The sequence below is a fragment of the Natator depressus genome, chromosome 16 (assembly GCF_965152275.1).
Source record: "Natator depressus isolate rNatDep1 chromosome 16, rNatDep2.hap1, whole genome shotgun sequence".
NCBI lineage: Eukaryota > Metazoa > Chordata > Testudines > Cheloniidae > Natator > Natator depressus.
In genome coordinates, this window is record NC_134249.1 from 14,030,996 (window position 1) to 14,053,581 (window position 22,586).

At 46.6% G+C, this 22,586-nt stretch overlaps 1 protein-coding gene across 1 annotated transcript; it reads right to left on the bottom strand.

Annotated features, from left to right (window-relative positions):
• Positions 1 to 271: 271 nt before the first annotated feature.
• Positions 272 to 22,434, bottom strand: ZER1 (zyg-11 related cell cycle regulator). Its single transcript, XM_074973822.1, has 16 exons — positions 22,304 to 22,434; positions 15,245 to 15,531; positions 14,275 to 14,425; positions 13,437 to 13,873; positions 11,464 to 11,640; positions 10,061 to 10,175; positions 9,328 to 9,474; positions 8,756 to 8,929; positions 7,948 to 8,163; positions 6,297 to 6,338; positions 5,817 to 5,936; positions 4,773 to 4,888; positions 4,126 to 4,314; positions 2,874 to 2,971; positions 2,260 to 2,362; positions 272 to 507 (listed from the first exon to the last, which is right to left on the bottom strand). The coding sequence occupies exons 2-16, from the start codon at positions 15,400 to 15,402 to the stop codon at positions 450 to 452; spliced, it is 2,301 nt and encodes a 766-aa protein (XP_074829923.1). The 5' UTR covers positions 15,403 to 15,531; positions 22,304 to 22,434; the 3' UTR covers positions 272 to 449.
• Positions 22,435 to 22,586: the final 152 nt, after the last annotated feature.

Sequence of the window (22,586 nt, forward strand, 5' to 3'; positions counted from 1 at the left end):
CCTCATGCAATATAGTGAAGGGGAATTGTCTAAAGGTGTGAAATAAAAAAAAGGTCACAATATGAATCACACAGCTAGATCGTCAAGCTCACATTCATTTGAGGCTTCTCATGTGGTCTAAAAAAAGTCAAAAGATACATTTTTTTTTGTTTTTTATACAGAAATCATATACACAAAACGTCAATCCATACTTCATAACGAAAAACCTACTAATTTAAAGAAAGCAGTTGTTGTGCAAAAGGTCCCCCCCACCCCACCCCTGTGCACCTTCATCTACTGAGGGTCTCTCTCTCACACACACACACACACACACACACCCATACACATATACACACACACACAGGTTCCTTCCAACAGCCAAGCTGGTGGGAAAGAGTCCTCTCTATATACAGTGAATTAGAGAGAAGCTGGATACAGTGCTGGCAAGAGGCGTTGTTAGATCATTGCCTCTATCTGGAAGTGTCCATGTTCTCCTCTTTAAAGTTACTGCAGTGCTCTATAACTTTCCTATAGACAAAATAAGGACAAGGAGAAAAGGTTTAGTTCAAAGACTAGGAAAATAATGAAGTGGGCCATAAGCATAAGGCACTGTCACCTACATTTAAATGTAGTGTATGTATCGGGGAGCCTATCCTGAGACACGCATCAACCCAGTACCTGTGTTACAAGTATATCTCAACAAAAACAGCTCTAGTTACACACTTACAACCAATCCCTTCCAACATTAGTGTACATCAGTGGTTCCCAAACTTTAACAGCCCGCGAACCCCTTTCACTAAATTGTGAACTCTCGGGAACCTCCGCCTAAAAATGAATACTTCCAGGGATTTAAGTTTAAATTTCCTCCGCACTCTGCGGGCTCCTGCTGCTGGACCCCATTGACCGCCCTGGTCAACTGAGCTCCACTGAGCTCGGGCTGCAGGTCCTGCTGACTGCCGGGACTTGGGCTGCCAGCCCCAACTGCCCGGCCCCACACTCCCTGGGGCTCGGGCTGCCAGCCCCGGGCGGAGCGCAGGGGTTCAGGCAGCTGGCTCCCCCGCTCACAGGGGCAGGGCTCGGGCTACCAGCCCCAGCTGCCCGGCCCCACTCTCCTTGGGGCTCGGGCTGCCAGCCCTGCATCCAGGTCCCACCTGCTGCTTCCAATGCCCGGGATCCTCTGGCCGCCAGGAGTGAAATTGTTCTGGCGAACCCCCTGCAACGTTCTGCAAACCCCGGGGTTCGTGAACCCCAGTTTGGGAACCCCTGGTATACATCCAGATCCACACCTGTCCATTTATCAACCCACCCATTATTCACTGGCCATCACACCCTCATCTCCCATCCAAACAAAAACCTTTCTGTCATCAACACATCTAATAATCTGCTCATCCAAACATCCATCATTCACCTACTTTTCTGTCATCTATCCTTGTACCCATATGTCTGCAATTTAGCTATTCCTTGCCATCTACTTACCATGTTATTCATACACTTTCCATTCACCATTCTTCTATTGTCCCTATAATTCATGCATCTGACCCATACACAATTCATCTACCCTATTATTCAATCTCCTACTCTATCTTCCATAAGCTTCATTAATCTCCTCCACCATTTATCATTCTTTCAGCTACTGGAAGTGTCTGTCATACATACACAATACACATATTCCCAGCAAATATCCACCTATCTATCAAGTCATAGCTCTCAACTTGCCATGGATTAGATGTATACAACTGGCTTTTAAAATCTGAAAGAATGACCTAAAAGGAAGGTTCTGATATCAAACGTCAGAGGAAGAAGCTTGGGAAAATGGTAGATTCATTTTACTATGCAAGACATTCTCCATCAATTTTGTCACGTGACTCAGCTCTTCTAGTGTCAATGATGTACAAACAGTATGTAAAAATGTATAAACAGTAAGGTAACACCAGGTTTGAGGGATGGAAATAAATGGGACGCTATCCTCATAATCAGATCTAGTTGAGAGGTATGGCTCTACTATTCATCTAGATACCTTCTAGGAATCCATTGATACCTTACTGTCCTATCCACTGAACTCATCTACCCATTCATCCTTGTCTATTCCCCATCTATGAACAACTCTCAAATCACCTATATCCTTCCCATCTTTTCTATTTACTTATGCACACTACTACTGTGTTCTCTCCATCCCTAATCACATATTCAATGGCCTATATTTGATAGCTTTACTCTCATGCTTATATATAAAAAATCCTAAACCAAGGTTGCATGTTTAATAACTTATTGGTTTCCTACCGGGCCATTTCCTTGGTCTCCTGCCGTGCTGAAGCCATCTTAATCACCTCCTTCAGAAGGGGCATTCCACCTTCTTTGATCAGCAGGGGGCAGTACTTGTCAGCTGTAAAGAAGGGGGAAATAGAACCCTGGGAATCTTCACTCCTACTGGGTCAAATCTCTACATTCTGCAGCCTGACTCTTCTCCCTAGGCAATGAGCTCAAATCAAGAGGAGACAGAGAAGCAGTGAGAAGGTTGCTGGCTGGTAAGCCACAGGGTACAAATTTCTCTTTCTAGTGGCTCAGCCTCTTAGGTGCATCCAATCTGCAGAAGTATCGGAGATAGAAACCAATTCAGCACTCAAGCTTGCTAGAGTGATGGAAGCTCCAGAAGGCTGTTCTCATGCACTTAGTCCATGTTGTCTTCTTAGTTCTGGCTACACCCCTTGAACATTCTTGGTAACTTCAAGGATCTGCCTTGGAGTTAGCCACGTACTCTGTATTAACCTACGGTCCTCTGAAAATAGTTTCCCTTGACTTTTCGCCACCCCTGCTGTCTAACAGGCACAGTGTATGACAATTCACAGCCCCAGCCTTTTCACTGCATTTATAATGTTCTCTATGGAGGGACTTACGGTAAACAGAGACGAGGTTATAGAGAGCCCAAGTAGCCCAATGCTGGCTGACAGGAGAGATCCCTTGCGGAAGGAGTCGAAGGATCGGTTCAAATGACCTGCAACGAATATTAAAGAAAAAAAATGAGAAACCCAAAAGCTGCTGTTTCAGCATCTTTTCCTGCTTTGGTATTGGAAGCTTCACAGTCAGAGCTAATACTTTACCCAGCAGTAAAGCTCACTGGCATATCAGCTTCCAGTATCAAAGAGTCAGTCATAGTTTGTGGTACTGACAGGCTCAATCCCTACTGTTTAATACTACCATGCAGCACTGAGAACCAGCTCTGAAGGATTAAACGGGGAATTAATTTATATCCTGTTCCAGTCACATTTCCTTAAGAAAGCTGAAATTCAGCAGTGCTGATCACTCTGTAGATGGGCTACACTTAAAGGGCATCTATCTACCCTAGGCCAAGATACAGCTGAGGGGACACTAATCATTCATAAACAGTGGCTGCGCCATTTGTTCTTGCAACAGTGAAGTGCATCTACACTGCAAATCATGTGTTGAAATCACACTTGTACAGCATCCTCACCAGCAATTCATTCCATCTGTTGTTGTACTAGTGCACTGTGGCATTCCAGAGTTCCTGACACAACTCTCACAGCAGGAGCCTTAGGGTTATTCCACAAGTCACTGTAACACCTGAAGGGGATTTGGGGAGACTTGTCTAAACATCCCCAAAGGCAGACTGAAGGCTGCAGCGACCCATTTCGTGGAGACAGGGACATTCATCCTAGCTGTACCTTTCATTAGGAATCGGAATTTAACCAACAGCAAGAGAAGTATTCCTTAGAGAAATGTTTTTAAGCAGACTAAAACAGTAAGATTCCATGTTTCCTGCACAATCCAGTTCCACCAGAAACATGCAAGACAAGTTCTAGTCCTACTGTGTTCCCTCAAGAGAAACTAGAGATCCAGACTATTTTAATTTTCTCCATATTCTGCTTAGAAATGTAGCAACTGCCTGTCCAGATTAGACCAATGGTCCCTCTAATCTCCAACTGTGGCCAGTACCACATGCTTCAAAGGAAGTTGAAAAACCCCAACTAAAATAGTATGTCCATGTGGGAAATTTCTTCCTCACTCCAGGGAGAAGTTCTACACTTGATTAGATCTCCATCTTTCTTGCAGACTTCAGCATGCTTGAGGTTACTTCTTGGGACAATCCCCACTCCTGGAATAAATGGGCCAAGATCCAACATCCCTCACCTGTAATTGATATTTCTTCTGGAGTTAATGTCCCAGCTCTGGATGGCTGCCCACATCCTGTCTACTACTTCCTCTCGGCGTGGCTCACAGATACCCCAAGCCTCTGGACCATCAAACATGATGTGGGAGAGAACCCCACATGCATTGTAAGATACTTCAATCCCATCTGCTTTGCTCTCCAACAGGTTGCTGCCAAGATAGAGGATAAGATTTCAGAGGTGCCAGGATAGCCTTATGCAGCACATCAGGGACAAAAAAAACTTAGTATGCAAACAGTGCAGCCCCTGTGAACTCTAACCAGAGCTCATCAGATAAGTCATAATCTCCTAACTGGACTGGACACAGCAACCTATGCAAAACAGCTTGACAAACACCAGCTTCCCAAACTGGTTTTATTGATCATACTTTGTATTTAGATTGCAGCCATCCTCTGAAGATTCCAAAGCACTTTACAAACTGGGCAAGTTCCACTATCCTTTTTTTTGTTTTGTTTAACAAGGGGGGAAACTGATGCACAAATATTAAGTGACTGCCCTGCGTCACACACTGACTCAGTGGCAGTCAGGAAGAGCAGCCAGGTCTCCTGGCTCACAGTCCATGGCTCTAACCATTAGACCATACTGCTTCTTGATCAGTGATGCACCAACCTGAACACACTGATGAACTGGGAGGTCATGAGCTGTGGGCGGAGCTCCTTCACCTCCGCCACATTTCCCAGAAGCCCCAACATGTTACGGTGCAGCTCCTGCTTCTCTGGGAACTCCTGAGGAAACAAAGAACATGTGCAAAAAAAAAGTATGACCACTGTGACTGATGATGCAGCAAATCCAGGAAGGCAGACTATTTCCCAGCAGTCAGGAATGGAGCTCTCTTCTTGGTGTGGTGAGGTTTCTAGCATTTAAAACACATGACAGGTGGGAGAGAACCAAACCACTGCAAAGCAAGGGACAGTCCTCCACTGCTTGACATGGCCACTAGAGGGAAATGCATCTCCAGGCACAGGACAGGGAGTGGGAGAGAGAGTAAATGAGTAGAAGTGTGCCGTTTCCTTGTGCTCATAGGATGTCTGTATGTGGAGGGGGAATGGGCAGAATGTGTATAAGTCTTTTTTTCTTTCTGTTTATGCAACAGATGAAGCTTTCAGCAGGGATCAGATGAGCCAGGACTCAGTCCCAAACGTGACAGTGGAGAGCAGGGGTTCCCAAACTGTGGTATGTGTACCATATTTCTGGGGGCTACTCATAAGAAATTGTGTAATGGTGTTTTTTATTTATTATTTTATTTATTGAATTTTCATAATAGGCTACTCAGACAAAGCTTTAAAACTCTGTGGGAATTTGTTATATAAAATAGGGTAGTTAATTTACTTCAAGATGTACCAATGAGAATACAGAAACACAGAGATGCCGATTTACATAACCCACCACTCCAATCACCATATAGTGCGGGCTGAGTTGCCCAGCAACTCAGAACTTAGTCAGGGTTTTTTTCAGTTGTACATGTCACACTATATCTATATGTAACAGTGAAATATGGACAGATGGCTAAAGATAGGTAGTGTTAAGAAGAGCACACAAAGTATCAGCAATGAGAAGGGTAGGGGTCCACGGGTAGCTGGTAGATCTGGAAGGGGGTACGCAATAAGAAGAGTTTGGGAACCTCTGGTGTAGAGGATACTGGGCAGCACTTACTTTCAGGCACTCCAGGAAGAGCTTCATGCCACTGTAGTTGAGAAACATCTCACAGTTATCGGGGGTTTCATCTGTGATATTCCACAGGGCGCTCCAGGAGAACTCCATCACCTGATCACACTGTCAAGTCAGAGGGAAGGGGACAGTAAACACAGTGGAACGGAGTATGTGGCACAGGCAACTGAAGACAGAGTGCCTGTAATACAGGAGCCCAAGGCAAACGAATCGGAAGGATGGGGAACTGCTGTCACCTCGGAAGAGACCAGTTTTTATTCAGTTCAGACCCACCAACACAAACAGTACCATTATCCAGTTTGTTCAGAGGAGCCAAGTCCCCACAAGCCTCTGGGGACACCTGGAAAATTGCTGGTGCAATGTGACTGGATTCCTAGCACCCCTGGGCTGACCTCTCCACCTCAGGGTCAGAGTGAATATAACTGGAGTATATTTTGCTTACAGATTTTAAGAAGAAACACTTACTGTTTTATCCACCAGCTTCTTCTGAATCAGCTTTAGCATGGTCTGTGGGCAGAGAGAAGAGGGAACGAGACGTGTAAGAGCATGTCTGGGAACAGGCCAGGAATCACAGAGATTAAAATAACATCAAACTCAACCCTTGCATAGTCTGGCACAGCTCTCACCGAAGTCAATGGAAGTTATGCTTACTCATGGATTGGATTTGGCTCTATGCATCTGGAATCTGATTCACAAGGTGTAAACACCCCTCCCATTCCTTCCGAGATTAGTGTTATTTTCTCTGGTTCAATGGCACTGTATAAACAACGATTCCACTGGTTCACACAGCACAGTACGACAGATGACCTGTACCATCCAGATAACAAGTCCCTGGCCTAAACAGCTGAACGCACAAAAACGCAGAGTTCGGTACAGAACAGCCCAATGAGAAATAAATAGTCTGGTGTGTGCTCTTTATAGCATCATGAAAAAGATGGGTCCTCAGAAGTTGGTGGACTTTAACTGGGAGGCTGTTGCAAACTCAAGGGGGAGCATTGAAGGAGCCATGAAATCAAGAGGGGTGAAGGAGACCAAAGGAAAGACAGGGAAGAGCTTGGGGTATAGGAAATTTTGTTGGAGGAAATGACGGCGGAGGTATGGGAGAGGATTCGAGCAGAGTCTTGAAGAGGAGGATAAGGAACTGGAATGAGGCAGGAGAGTTGAAGCCAGGAAGAGATTATGGTTATGTCAAAAAATGAGCAGAGTGACTTCCTGTAGGGACTTTGGGGGACTTGGAAACCCCCCAAAACTGTGTACAGACACCCACACGCACAATTTCTGGTCCATTACTTGGACAGTGTTGTCTATCAAGTGAGACAAAGAAACATGTCCACCCAATCTATGTAACTGAAGGTGTGAAGGGAGGTCTGACTCTTGGCACACTGGAAGTGCTGTCCATGCAGTAACCACAATGGAAAGGTTCTGCAGATTTTATTATCTCCAAATGGGCAGCAGCTTTTCCTATCTCTGGAGAGGCAGGAGAGCCTTCCTGACCTGCTGGGCCATTTTGTATCGAAAAGCAGGGGCAAGGTTGTTACTCAGACATGTCCAAATGAAAACCCTTACATTGTTCACAGGAGGATTGTGCTAGTTGCAGAAACAACATTTTTTTATGTTTCTAGGAGGAAAACAATACTGCCCAGTGTGAAGCCCACCCCATCCAACATTACTTTTCTTTGGGACGGTCTGCCTTCTACTGATGGAGAGACTGGCACAGAGAGGTTATGGGGCTTACCCAAGGCCACACGATAAATTTGTAGCAGAGCCAAGATTAGAACTCAGGAGTCGTGACTCCTGGCCTTGTGTTGAGATCATGCCTCCTCCCCTGCCCTCAAACAGACACTACCTCTAACAGCACATCAAGAAAGTAATGACTTCCCCTGCTGGCACGTTTTCAAGGGGCTCAGCTTAAGGATGGTGAATTCCATGATAGGACAGCACTGCTAGGACTCTTGCTTTCCCTGACTGCAATACTTTTCTATGACCCTCGGGAGCTGGATTATTTACTGGACCTACTCCACGGACATGTCCAATGGAAGTCTCAGAAAGTACGTTCACACAGGACTCTAGCCCAGACTGGGGTAGGGATTAGCAGCCATCCTGGGACCATACCAACCATGACAAACCCCATCTTGCCCACAGCCTCCTTATGGTCATTGTCCACTTGGCAGACCAAGGCATTGCAGAGGTGTACAGCAATGCGCTGGATGGACTCATCCTGCCGAGTAGGGTTCAGGATGTTCAGCAGCAGCTCGTTGACACGGCGATACTGGAATTCCAGCTCCTCTGGGATGCTGAAGTTACACAGTGTCAGGCAGCAGTTCCGCTGCACCTACCGGGGGGAAGCAGAGCAAGCTGAGGGTGGGCTCACAAGACGGATCATCCTACAAGTATGTGCAAAACCCCATAAGCACATGTACAGATGCCACACAGCGTTGTCACTGTCTTCCATCTCAACACAAACACCACACACACATGCATCACCCTCCAACCCAACACCACGCTGCATATGCACTCCCCACACCATAGCTTCACCAGCCTACAGCTCAACCCTCTCACCGCATGCACACTCTCCATCTGCTACCCAACCCCACCACCACCTGCACGCTCCACATGCAATCCAAAGCCAGTCACCTTTGCCACAAATACACATGCACCATTATCGCCTCTTTCTTCCCCCGTATTACTACAGAACTGTGTCGCCATCACATGTACAATGTAGGTCCCAAATAAAATTGCACCCACGCACCCATAAAGTGAATTCATGACCAGATATAGGCAACGGCTTCTCTAGGGCATGCCGTGGTACACATTCAATAGGCTCAAAGCGCCCAGAAGGTACAAAGTACTGGAAATGGCCTGTTACTGGGAGAAAGGGAAGAGGGAGAACAGTGAGAACATGGTGAAGCTGACTGAGCTCTTACTGTCACTTCCTGGTAAGACTCCATGCCATTCAGCACCACCTGGATCACCTGACGCCGCAGCTTCACGCTCTGCTCCATCCGATACTCTGAATTTGTTAGATAGAAAAGGGCTGCGCTCCCAGTCACCTGGATGTTCTTATCGTACTTGTGACACTTGAGAGCTGTGATCACCAGCTGCAAAGAAACAACGGGAGCTTTTAGTGCCATTTAGTCCCAGCTGGGCCCCCATGTAACCGTTACCCCTACGCAGGCAAAGACCAATACAAGCATTCAAGGGACGAAGAGCACAGGCACAGCTGGAATAGTCTGTTCAATGAGATCATAAGACACCTTCTAAAATCAAGGACCCTATTTCCATCATGCTACTGGAACTTCCTCTTTAGGACCCTGATCCAAAGCCCATTGAAGTCAAAGGAAATGGGAATCTTTCCTTTGACTTTAATGGGCTTTGGATCATGCCCTAAGTCATGGGGAAAGGTTTGATTTTTGTGCTGTAAAATCCTCCTCTCCCTAAATCTGACTGTGCTCAAGGGAGGTGAGCACTGCCTGTGGGTAAGTGCCTGTGTGCTCACCTGCAGTGCTCTCAGCAGCTGGTTGCAGCGCTCGATGCGGGCGATATCAAAAAGGAGATTGATGGCCCGGGATGTGATTTCAGGCCGGTGTTCAGTGTATGCCTCGATAGCATTCAGCACCTGCTCTTCATTCTTGTCCCCACTCACCTGGCAGCAAGGAAAGAAAAAAATCATGTCCAGAGAGGAAGAGACCAGCAAGGGAGGGGGTCGTTCAAGAGAGAGGCCAGCAAGAGAATGGGGGATCCACAGTGAGAGGAATCTGTAGGTGGCAGCTCAAATGGTGCATGCACTCTCTCAGCCCTTTTCTATACAGCTAGCAGGATTCATTCTGATGAGGCCCAAGATATCAGCACACAGGCTGAGTTACCTCTCAGCCCAACCTTGCAGGAAGTGGTTCCTGCAGGGCAGGGTGGTATCTCTTTGCAGAGTTATGTATGGCTACTTCTTCTTAAGCCTCAGACACCCGTTGTCGAGTGCCCTTTGTGCTACAAGCAGGGTTGGGAATGGACAGGGTGCATGTGTGTCTTTACCAGGCTCCTTTCTAAACGGCTGTTTTTAGCCCTCACAAACATTGCATGGGGCACGGACCTTGCACCACTGCAGCATTCTTGCAGCAGGGGGACCCATAGTTCAGAAGGCCATGGATCACTTCCACAGAGCCTGAGAGCTCTAAAATGCTGGCAGACTCTCTAACTTCAGACCCCTTTTGAGAATTTTCCCATTGGCCCTTTACCTTGTAGGCTGGAATATGCGTCAGACGGCAAAGAGAGGTCTCAAAGAGGCCCAGGAACTGAAGCGGTCGTTTCAGATCCCTGAAGGGGGCAATGCTGCTCTTTGATGGCTCAATGCTGGGAAAAGAAGAGATCGTTCATGTCTGAGCTCTGCTTATTCAGCTCCCTCCAGCACAAAGATAGTTACAGAGCTCCCTGCCTGCTTTGATTACACTTCACAACAAGCCAGAGTAACTGGGTCTAAATTCAGTCATACGCCATCAAAATCCTGGTTAGGGTTTCTTAAAGACAATCGCATCTTTAAAGGCAGTCACATCATACTCCTCGATGGGACCTTTCATCACAGATGATCCCTACTGGTCTGCACAAGAAGTGAATGTGTCCAACAGAAACGACGGTAGGAATTCAGGCAGGGGGACTATAGTTACCCAAGTTCGGCTAGGACAGCAGGGGTACAACTGATTGTTATAAAAAGGGCCATGGGATTTCTAATGATCATAAATAGTCAGGAACCTGATTTTATGTCTCCTCTGAAGGATTGCCATCAGCTCAAAACCCCTCTCATTACAATGAAGCACTGGGTCGGAATTGACTCAGAACACTATCAGCAGTGATTGCTGCATCACCGCCGTATTCCTTGAAGATCTACAGCCAACGTTCTCCACAAATTCTGTAAAGAAGCCAGTGCTGCGCACAGCAGTTTTGCTTTCACACTGTAACAGCTCAGAATATGGGAGGGCAAAATTCCTGGCTGATTTGGAGCGAGAGATAAGAGTGCTCCCTGTAGATGCTGGTTGGGATTTTCAAAGGGGCCTAAGGAAGTTAGGCTCTCATTGGGGGTGGTATTGGCAAATCTCAATATTAGCATTGTAAATTCGAGCTCCTTAAAATACCTGCAGTTATTTCAACTGCAGAAGTAATTCTTTGCTAACACTTCTAAAAACTGTTGTGTAGTGAAGCTGATGCAGGAAGGCTGCTGTGCTCCTCCCCAGAACTCACTGCATTTCAGTGGTGGACAAGAGTTATTTGAGTACAGTTTGTGGAGGGCTTTGTGGTCTTTTTGGATGGAAGTGGATGATATATAAACTATTTTTACAGCTATCAGTATGTGGGTAATGTATAAGGAAAAGGACAGCTGCAAAACCTACGTGGATGTGAATGAAAGCCAGGTAGGGCTAATTAACGACTATTCTGAAGCCCTCATCCATGGTGATCAATCCCACTTGGAGAGAGGCTTTAGAGTCACGAGAAATTGGTGACAAATCTCTTTTTCTTGTTATTATTAATAGTTCTAAAGAATTCTAAAGCCCAAGAGAGAGATTTGTCCTTGCTGCAGCTTTCAAAGAAATTTCCCCTCCCACAGATCCACAGTGACCTCCATCCCTGCCTGGCCTTCTAGCCTTACCTTGTCTGACCCACTTTCTCCTCAATGCTTGAGATGGTGCAGTTCTCCAGCATCGTGTGCCCTGAGATATCTAGTGAGGAGAGGTTTACCAGGTTATCCACAAACAGGCTCAGCACCCGCCGGGTCAGCTTGAATTTGTAATAACTGGACAGGCGGTCTCGGGAAATATCCAAGTGCCTGAAAATGAGAGCAAGCATCTAAGAGTCTGGAGAGCATCATGTGGGGCTTCCCCCATCCTTCCAGGTCAAACCCAGCCCTGCAGAGACCATTCACAAGCACAACTGCTGATTTTCCAAGATACAGGGATGTGACTCTGTGGAACTAGCAGCAGGATGGAGTCCTGTGTATAACCTAAGTGCACGCAGTACCCTTGGATTATACACTAATAGATCCCTGGTGGGGGCCTGTCCAGAATGGAGTATAAAGAATTACTCAGCTAAATGACCAGAATGGCAACTACTGTAGGCTGAGCAACCTACCTTCCCAGTCTTCATCATAAACAGGCATCTGATCATTTCTCTAACCATGGAACTGGCTACATATCTTCTACCTGGGGATCAAATTGCACCAGAAGATCTTCTCATCCCCAGAAAGGTGTGTTACCTCATCTCCCAAAATGAATGACAGAAGCTCTCTGATTCCTCCCTTTGTCTCTTTCTTTTCCAGACTGGATATTGTTGTATCCATGACACTGTACAGAGATCTTAATAATCTCTATTACACCAGCACCATTGCCCTACAGTTTTAAATGTTTGATGTTATATGAAAAACACAACATAAAATTAAGTTAATAAACCATGTAATAATAGTAATACACTTCATCAGTACAACTGCCTACCCACAGGGGGCATGTTGTGGCTCCAGTACTCCCTACTGGACAGATGGTCAGGTACATTCCTACCAGAATGTGTGAGAGATAGAGAGAAGGACTGGGTTGCACATTAGTGATTAAAGACACATAGGTTGGAATTTTCTAAAGGGCGTATGTGACTTAGGAGCCTAAGTCCCATTTTTAAAGTGACTTGGGCACTTAAGAGTTGAAGTCAACAAAAAAAATCAGCAGGACTTAGGAGCTTACATCACTTTAAAAATGGGACTTAGCTCCTAAGTCACTTGGATGCTTTTGAAAATTTTACCTCTGGTGCTTTTCTGACACGTCTAACGTGAATGAACATGGTGCCCCCTAGTAAACACAGCCTACAGAGACTATAAGTGATAAGACTGGTGGACAGGCTCCTTTAATTTGAATGGTAAAGCCCTGTGGTTTTGGACCAGAAAGTCCTGCATTCTATTCCTGGTATCAAATGTGCAGTTTCGCTGGTGACTGTGGTGCTCACTGTTTGCAGCTATGGAGTCATGTGACAGCACTAATTCTCACTGGTAGGCCGGGGTGCCTATTTGCTTTGGATGACACTGTTTCCTGGATCATCCTCTTTCCCTAACTCTGCGCTCAGAGCAGTAAGATCTGCAGCTTATTTCACATTCAATGGACTTTGGTGGTGCTCAGTGATCAGATGATTCAAGCCAACCACCGATTGCTAAATTTTTCTCTTATCTGTGAGTCAGGCTTAAACATTGGACTTCCTCATTCGATAAGCAACTTGTGGGAGTCAGTTTTGGTTTCACACTGCAATTATTGCTGTGATACCAGCATCCAAGTGTGCCCACAGACCAGGAGTAATTTTGACTGAGGATCAGGTATAAACATAGGGAGCCCCCTCTGAGTGCTTGATCTTGCTGTCCTTATGCAGGAAAAACCTCAACGGCCTTCAGCAAGGGCTTTGGGATGTAAAGGAAGTGAATGATCAAGTGCCTTTGAGGGAAAGCTCAGTTCCTCCACCACCACAAACCTAAGATCTGGAATGGGGAAAATGCTCTCAGAAAATCACCATAGGGGCTCAATCCTGAGCAGCTCTGAGCACCTGCAACTCCCAATGGAGAAAGAACAAGTGAGGAGGGAGGCATCTGCTGACCTGAGCTTGCGGAGCTGTGAGATCACTTGGATGTGCTCCTCTGAAAGGTCCATGTTGTAAAGCACTAAGGAAACCAGACTGTCCTTCCACTGGGTCAGAAATGCCACATCATTGAGCTGGATCCCAGAGAGATCCAGGGCAGTGAGGGAGGCCAAAGGTCGAAGCAATGTCTCCACGTTCACCCCCTCGGTCATACGGCCCAGGTTCAGGAAGCGCAGGCGGCTGAAGCCCTCGAAGGTAAAGTCCTTGACCAAGACTTGGCGAGTGGGGTTCACCAGGCAGTCGTCTTCACAGCCTCCTGGGTTCTCTTCCTCGTAGAAGAGATTACTGCAGCCAAAGAGGCTAAGAGAAACTAGAGTGTGGCTGAAGCTCAGTAGGGTCTGCAGGCTCTTGGCTGTCAGCTTCTCACAGTTAATCAAGGACAGCTCAACAAGGTCCTGGAAGCAGGAAGCCAAAATGTTAGAATTACTTCACTGTCAGTGTTCCTACACCAGTCCCTACAGCAACTCTTGCTGGGAAAGGCTGGGTCTGGAGTACTCAGCTCTCACACAGCCAGCGTTTCCACACTGTTCCCAACAGTGGCTCCTGCTGGGAGCAACTAGGAGTAGGACTAGAGTCCTCTGAGCTCCCACACAGCCAGTGCTCCCACTCCATTCCCTATAGCAACTCCTGCTGTGAAAGGCTGGGGATGGAGAAGCCTCAAGTTCTCCCACAGCTAGGATTCTGATAAAGCAGGTAATAAGTACAAGTAATCTATGGTTCTCCCTGAGCATTGTGAGTGGTCCCTGCTGTGGGTTGCTGCAGAGTGACAGCTAGGAAGACATAGATGCAATACCACCTGCTTTCTGATGGCTTCCAGGTCCTGGTCCTGCACTACGTCCTCCCGCAAATGGATTCGTGCTAGCCTGGTGCTCCGAGGATCTGAGAATAGGGTGAAGAAGCTCTCATGGGGTTCAAAGATGCTGTCTGCATTCACCAGCTCCACATACCTACATGAGAGGTAACAGGGTTAGCTCATCAGTGGGGTTGATATGGGCACACCTGGTAGGATTTTCATCACAGCAATAGCCACAAGAAAACGTGTGTGTGTGAGAGACTCTCCCTCTGATCTCCTGGGATAGCCCATGGGTGGCCTGTCCAGGGAATGCCCGTGGTGTCAGGTGGCATTCCCTGGACAAGGCTGGGATGGTGTTGGAATCTGCTGACTTTAAAGGCCCTCTATACTGTAACGCAGCATAGTGGTGCTTAAAGCCAATGGAGAATCAAGTCCCAGGTCTAATACCTCACTAATATAACAATCACACTTGCATCTCTACATTTTCTTTCCTACTGTTGTTACAAGTAACACCCAAGATTCTTGGAACTGAAAGAGATCCAAGAAAATAAGTATTTTTCTTTATTTTCCACCCTGGGGTTTGAATTTTTCCATTTAAAAAACAATGTTTCCCCTTTCCCCCCCACTACTTTTTCTAAGCTATGAAATCTTTCTGAGTTTGTTGGAGCTCTCCCTGGAGGACCAGAAAATGGGATAGACCAGGACCCCATTGTGGTGGGTGCTGTATAAACATAGATCTCTTTCCCCCATCAGCTTTCCCAGACATGGTGCCTGTAAGGGCACATCCCTATTTGTTCTCCAGTCAATCATAGAGCTTTCCAGGAAAAACAAGCTAGGCAAAAGCTACATTTCTAATGTAAGAATCAAGCAGAAATAAGTGTAAAGTGTATGCATCTCTCCCCTCGAGTCCTGGCTTCTTCCTCCAGCTTCCATCCCCGATGGACAGCAGCACCCACACAAGCCAATCACGTACTCATTGACGAGCTTGTCACAGATCTCACTCGGCAGGAAGACATCGGGGTGAAGCCGGAGAGTCTCATTGTCCAGTAGGTAGCAGAGGGTCCCCTCCAGGTTGCGGAGGCAATAGTCTGTGCATAATGTCATCAGCGACTCTGGGCTGTCAGATGCCATCTTCAGGGAACAGTGGTGGTGGGCAGGGGGAGCAGGGAACTGTGGCAGAAGGAAGCTTTTCAATTCAAGGGATCCCTGCCCCCCAACCTCAGGAGATTCCCAGCTGGATTTACAGGGACATTAGGACATCTGCAGGCAGACGAAAGACAGACAATCAGATAAAAGAAAAGTACATTGGAAAGTACCCTGAAAATCTGCCAGTGCTTAGGGGGACACTGATGGCTAGGTTCATGGACCAGTCACCTGTTGATGGCAAAGAGAATTGCAGATGTTTGGCCATTTGCAAATAATGCCCTTAACCTCTCTATGCCTCAGTTTCTCCACCAGTAAAATGGGAATACTCCTCCGCAGGCTTCCATGATGCTATAAAGGTTAGTTAGTTAATGGGACCCATGTTCATTAATTAGGTTAAATATTAAAAAAAAGCTTCCAAGCAGTGAGCTGCATCTGTCTGAAGATGAGCCTCTTAGAGGGAAGTGGGGGAAGCCACATTGCTTGAGTCACATAATACTAGACTGAGCAGATCACTAGAAAATATACTCTAGGGCACAATCCAGCATGCAGACTTGATGGGACCTAGCAGCTTGCCCCATCTCTAACATCTAGGATTCTATTTATCTTCATTTCAGTTAAACTGCTTTGCTTTGTACTTAATTTGAACCTTCCCCTGCAGTGCTGAAAGCTCCAAACCCACAGCATTATACCAGCACCTCAGAAGCAGGATATGAAACTGAGTAGAGACCAAACTGATTGGTCTACTTTTATTTTCCAAGCTGAGTGAAATGCAAAGTGTACATAGGAAAGAAAGATCAATCTGTATAACTTCCCTCCATTTTATTTCTCTGAGGTCTTGTCAGTAACAAAAGCCACATTCCTGCAATTCTTCCCTTATGGGCAGACTCCTACCTCTGCATAAAGCCCTAATGAAGCCAACTGGGCTCTATGTGACTGAACCCCTGCAAAGTCAATGGGGCTCCATGCAGGCACAGAGATACAGTTACAAGAACAGGGCAGTGACATTATTTTTAATACAATGAAGGGTCTGATCCTGTAGTCACATATACGCATGAATAATATTACTTGTGAGTAGTCCCATGTGTAAGCATTTGCCGGATCAGGTTCTCAGAGGAGCTGGGGCTTTAAAGCTGACCTGTAAAAAGAATTGGGCTGGGGGCTTTGTTTTACTTTACAATGCATAAAGACAGTCAGAAATGTTTGAGGGTTTTTCCTGTTTGTTTTTCACCTAAGAAATATCAGAAATGCAAAGTCTGGTCTTCCCTGCTGTTGCAGGAGAACTTCTTGGGAGTCTCAGAAATGTTTATCACATATTACCTGAAGGAGGCATGTGAGAGAGAGCACGAATGACGGCAAATCTTTAACATAAAACATATTTTTGCTGAAATTTTCATTAGCTATTGGAGTTAAGTGTTTTAAGCAGCTGTACTAAAAATCCCTTCCCTTCTCCACTGCTCAGCTTTCACTCTCTTGACTCTTGGGATAACCATGACAGACATGATAGACATCTGGATTTCTAGTGTAAAATCAGAGGCACACACAAAACCAAAACTTTTTTTTAAAATAAACACTTTCAAGCCTTCTTTATACATTGTATAGAAGCAAAAACAGGCACTAGAAACCTTGTGTATACATTCAGACAGAAAGTGCATGAGATGGGTGGTTGTTAGATAAGGTGGTACCATACAGAAGTTTTGTTAGCTGTTGCCATCTAAACATCAGAAAGAAGTTTCTTGACAAGTGTTGAACCTAAGGGCAACAACTAAAAAGGCATTTGTGGCATCTTCCCCTTCAAGGGCAGACGTTTCATCTGCACCCTGTCTTAACAGTTTCAGATTGCCTATGTTGGTTCAGGCCCATCTGTACACCGCTGAGGATTGTGTCCCAAGCCACCCTCTCCAACCACCTGGCTAGTTGCTTCCTAATAAGGCACAACTCCAGACCACACTCTTGACCCACAGCAGCACCCTGCATCTGGGAGGAAAGGAGAAGGCTCCTCTGTGGTACCCTGTTAATGGTGCCTCATGGACCAGCCAGCAAGGGGTCACCGAGCAGCAGTTAAAACATCTTTCTCTCCCTGCTGCTTCTTCCAGCTTGAGCCAGACCAGGATATCACCCACAAAGTGATAGAAATCTGCTCTCTCTTGAATCCTCTGCTGTCTTCTTTTCCATACAGCACAGCATTTGCATCATGTTTAGTGTCTCATTTGGGTTTTTATAGAGGTCCTTGCACTGCTTTCTTGTGTGTGCACAATAAACACTGAGGTTACATGCTGCATGCCATCACTGATGTGGGATATTGTACCCCCATCTTCCTTTAACTATAACTCACTCCCCACATGGGAAAAGCAAAGCAATGAAAACCCGAGATGACCATGAGCACCAATAACTTACCTGGGTTGTGGCAGAGACAGAGTTAGGCGCCTGAGACCGCTCTTCTATAGCAGCTTTCATCAAAGGTTCTCAAAGCACTTTATAACCATGAATTAACCACCAGCACCCTGGGAAATAGAACTATTCTCCCATTTCTATAGATAGATGGGAAAACCAAGTCACAGAGAGTTGAAGCAAATTCGCCTGAAGTTATGCACTGAATCTATGGCACAGCTGGGAATAGAACCCATATCTCCTGACTCCCAGGCCTATGCTTCAAACCCAAGGCTATCACCTAGATCCCCCCAAATAATTACTGACAGCTGAAGTGCAGAGTTAGCTGATTCCACCCCCAAAGTGCTGTGCAAGTAGTGATCATAGCACCACTGGGGAGTCTGATGGCCATGCTCCTTCTCTCCAGTCCCACCTCTGCTGAGCAGCTGTTACTCTGGAAGATGTTGCAAAATGTCTTTTAACATCCAGTCTTTGCTTTTCATCATGGGATTCCAGAGAGCAGCACACTCAGTGCAGAAGGACAAAACAGCAACATATTGACTCAGTCTCTCTCCCTGTCCCTCCTCTCATGGGGAGTTATTCCTTAAAGGGTTCCCAGGCTATTTTCTTCATCATCACCATGTTATAACTAACTCCAGTTGCATTGTGACAGGTTTCAAAGGAGTAGCCATGTTAGTCTGTATTAGTAAAAACAACGAGGAGTCCTTGTAGCACCTCAGAGACTAACAAATTTATTTGGCATAAGCTTTCGTGGGCTATAACCCCTTTGTTATATCACACGAAAGCTTATGTCCAAATAAATTTGTTAGTCTCTAAGGTGCCACAAGGACTCCTCGTTGTTTTAACTTCAATTGGTTAACACAGGATTCTCCACTGTAGCCACTGCCCCACAGGAAGGCACCAGTCAGATCAGGCAGGTAGATCAATCAGGAACCAGCCCCGTCCCCTCAGAAGCTCTAGTCAGTTAGTCTGCTGCTTTGACCATGACTTCAGAGATGAGGTAACCACTCAGATTCAGGAACTGAATGGTCCCCATGGGAGACAGGAGCACAGCTGTGGCTTAGCTTTCCTATCAGCCCAGACTCCAGCCTTCTGATCCCTCCCTTTGCTTCAGGACAGATTTCTGTGCAACCTAGGTGGCAGCAGGAGTTTCAAATCAAAACTCCGTTCTTCTTTCTGTGTCTCATTAATTCTCCTTTAGAGAATGCGCTTCAGTGCCAGGAACAAGAGCCAAACAAGTAATTAACCCAACACGGAAAATAACGACTCAAGAAAAAAGGCAGAGATCAGCAGAACTGCTCTTTGTTTCGGAACAGCCGTCCACCTAGTCTAGCCCTAGTTTCCACAGTAGCCTCTTTGAATCAAATCTGGGCCTGGTGTAAGTGGGTGCAACTCCACTGACTTCAGCAAGAGCAGAAACTATGGCTGAATTTGGCTCCTGTATTCTGGATCTGCATGTACCTGATTCTCAGCATCAGAGGATATGAAGTGGTTTGTGTCTTCTCCTTTCCATGAACATCCCTGGAAATAAAATATCCAGGCAATGGGCAGAATCCCCTCCCCAAGTTTCAAACGCAAAACTCTCATCTTAACCTACTACATTCTGACATAAAACCCATTTAATAAACTATCTGGTGGAGAAGCAGGTTGGGGTCTCTGCTACCTTGTGCCCAAGGTACAGAGAGGTTTCAGAACGAGAACAGTTACAAATGGGCTTTACAGAAAGAAATTTAAACCCAGCAATCAACAAAAATCTTTTATAGGATCTGGTTAATTCAGACGATGGTAATGGGAGATGCAGCCTTTCACTTCTAGTGATGGTCTTGCAGGTCACACATTTCTATTCTGGGCCATGTTGGTAGCAACTGAATGTCATTACCTCCCAGTGGCTGCTTGATGGCTCTAATACCCTGGTGATGGGTGCAGTATAAGGAGCTAAAGGGATGTGAAATGAGTTGGTGGGTCTCAGTCCAGTTCGCAGAGGACACAGACTGTGTCTTTCTATACGTCTGTATATCGTCTACTGCAATAGGGTCCCAAATCTGATTAGCACCGTTGGATGCTACTGCAATGTAATCAGATGACTCTGATATTTCATAGAACTGGGGCGCAGAAATGATCTGTGCTTTAATCCCTTAGCTTCCAAGAACCACCACTATTACCATATGCAAAAGGCACCCCACTCTAATCTAGGGGATAGGGATTAAACTGTCAGAGTAAAGCATCACTACAGAAGAGCACTCACCATTATGTGTATTAGAGTAGTGCCCAGAAGCTTCAGCTGAGATTTGGGCCCCATTGTGCTGGACACTGTACAAACACAAAAATAGAAGATCCTACCCTGAAGTTCCTAACTAGGAGCACAAGGGGACAGGGAGCAGGGAAATAAGGGGATCTCTGATGGGAACACAATGTTGCATGCTTTTACTAGGTATAGGCACCATATTTGTAAGTGAACTAGAGATACTGCCTAGCCATTATCATAAGGTGTGGGCTCTTCTAGACCACTTAGCTGGCTGGCTGGTTGTCTACCTGGCTACCAGATTGTCACCCATGGTTTCCAAAGCGGGCAATGAACTGCCTGGTATGTGTGAAGGGTCAGGGATGTGTGTGAGGAAGGTGTGCAGAGGATCCAAACAGTGAGGCACTCAGTGACCAAGAGACCACTATAACCCAACTGCACAAGTCGAGTACTGATTTCCCACCCTGGCAGATCCCCTTCCATCTTGGAAGAGGGTTGATCCAAGAAGACAGAGTTATTTAAAACAAGCTTGTTAACCAATGTGTGCCCCATGCTGGCTAGAGCCATCAGCCCCATCCAAGGCAGCTGGGGAGTAGTACACCACCCTCTTAGCATTCATCAAAATGAAGGAAACTATGAGACACAGCATTCCTCCACCCCCAGCCTCCCAGATCCAAACAGCCGCTTCTGTGGGTGCTGCTCCTCTATGAGATACATCTGCATTTTTAAGACATTCCCAGCTTCACCCACATGTGAGGCCTGGTGCTGCTGTTCTCACACTTAGGAATGCCTGTGTTAGAATTTGTATCTTGGACTTCAGATCAATCCCCTCTTCTATTACAGGCTCTCTTCAGCCTGGTACTTGAGGCTAGGCCAGATTCATTGTGGCTCAGTGCCAAGGTGCATAACCTTCATATTTGCTGCTACAAAGATGATTGGCAAGGCTTTCAGCATCATGAGTTTGCCCACAAAGAGGGCATAACAAATATTAGCATGAACAGATCACAAGGGATTATTTAAAATAACAGATTGATCTCAGCATAGGTTACATTCTGAAGGAAAACTGCATGGCTCATTTATATTGCATTTACACAGCACTTCACAGTTCCAAAGCACTTAACAAATACTAACTGATCATCCCAACTGATGCAGGAGATATCATCCCTATTTTACAGGTAGGGGAAATGAGGCACAGAGCAGTTAAAATATTCATAGTGTGCTGAGAATTTAGGAATTCTTTGGTGCTCATCCTTTGCTCAGACCACACCAAACATTATAAATCAGATAGATTATAAACAGGGAACAGGTTGCCATCTGTATATGACTATGGCGCAGATACTCCTTTTAAAGTTAAAATACAGTACAAGATTGTTGGTGCTGTTCGCAAAGGTCACCCACCCAGGAAAACATCTCCAGAAAAGCCTGTTATGATTCGCATTAACACTGTGCATCACCAGATCGCAATGGCCTCCAAAGATATTTTGAGCTGTTTCACCAGCCTGCAGAATGGTCCCTGTCAAAATCAGGTTTTTCTGTCCCTTGAAGGAAGGGACAGACAGGGTGAAACTCCCTTCTGCGATACTACCTACATCTGCCTCTCCGGAAGAGCTGCTGTGCCTGTTTCCAATCTGTTTTAAAGGTCACCCCATAAAACAGCTTCATGAGAGCTGCCACCCTTTTACAGGATCTCTCCTGCAGGATATTGTATTCCAACATTGTCATGAATGAGTCATGATACATTTGCACAAGTGCCCAAAGACATTTTGGGGCTGCTTTAATGCCATCCAAGACGTGCAGAGGTCCCACGGAAATTGGCTCTATAGCTTAGGTGCAGCTCATGGATCCTCCTCTGTCATGGGTCAAGCCCGGGAAAGGAGGAGGGTCTTTGCTCGCTCCTTTCCAGTGGGCACGGGTCCGGCTGGGTATCCCAGGTAACGGGGGGACGGTTCCCCTCTCTTAGAGGGTCACCCAGAGTGGGGAATCACGTCTCCCGAGGGTGGATCCAGAGGATACAATGCTCCCTCCCATGCCCCCCCTCCCCGGTGGGTGGATGGTCAAGTATCCTCCCCGGGACAGTGGTGGGTGTGACAGGTCCCGTCCCTCACCCCGCGCAGTGGGTGGATCCTGGGTCTCTGACCCGCGGCAGCCGGGGGATTGGGTCCCTGCAGTGAGCGGATCCGGGATCGGGTCCCCCCCGGGCGCCGGTACCACGAGCCAGCCCCGCATGCTCTTATCTCCGATCTCCCCGGCACCCACCTGGCCCGAGGCCCCTGCCCGGCTCCCTGGGTAGAGGGGATCCAGGTTCGTTCCGGTTCCGGTCCCCGGGGGCGGGGGTCTGTGTGTCCGCCTCAGGGTCCGCTCCCGCCCCCCCCCCCGCAGCAGCGTCCGCTGTCAACAAATCCACCCGTCACTTCCGCCAGCCGGAGCCCGGAGCCCTAGACTGCCTTTCCCGGGAAACAGAATCCCCAGGCAGAACGTTCCGCTGCCTGGGCAGAGGCCAGAATTCCCCCATCCCACCCCACCTTTCGCTCTAACTCCG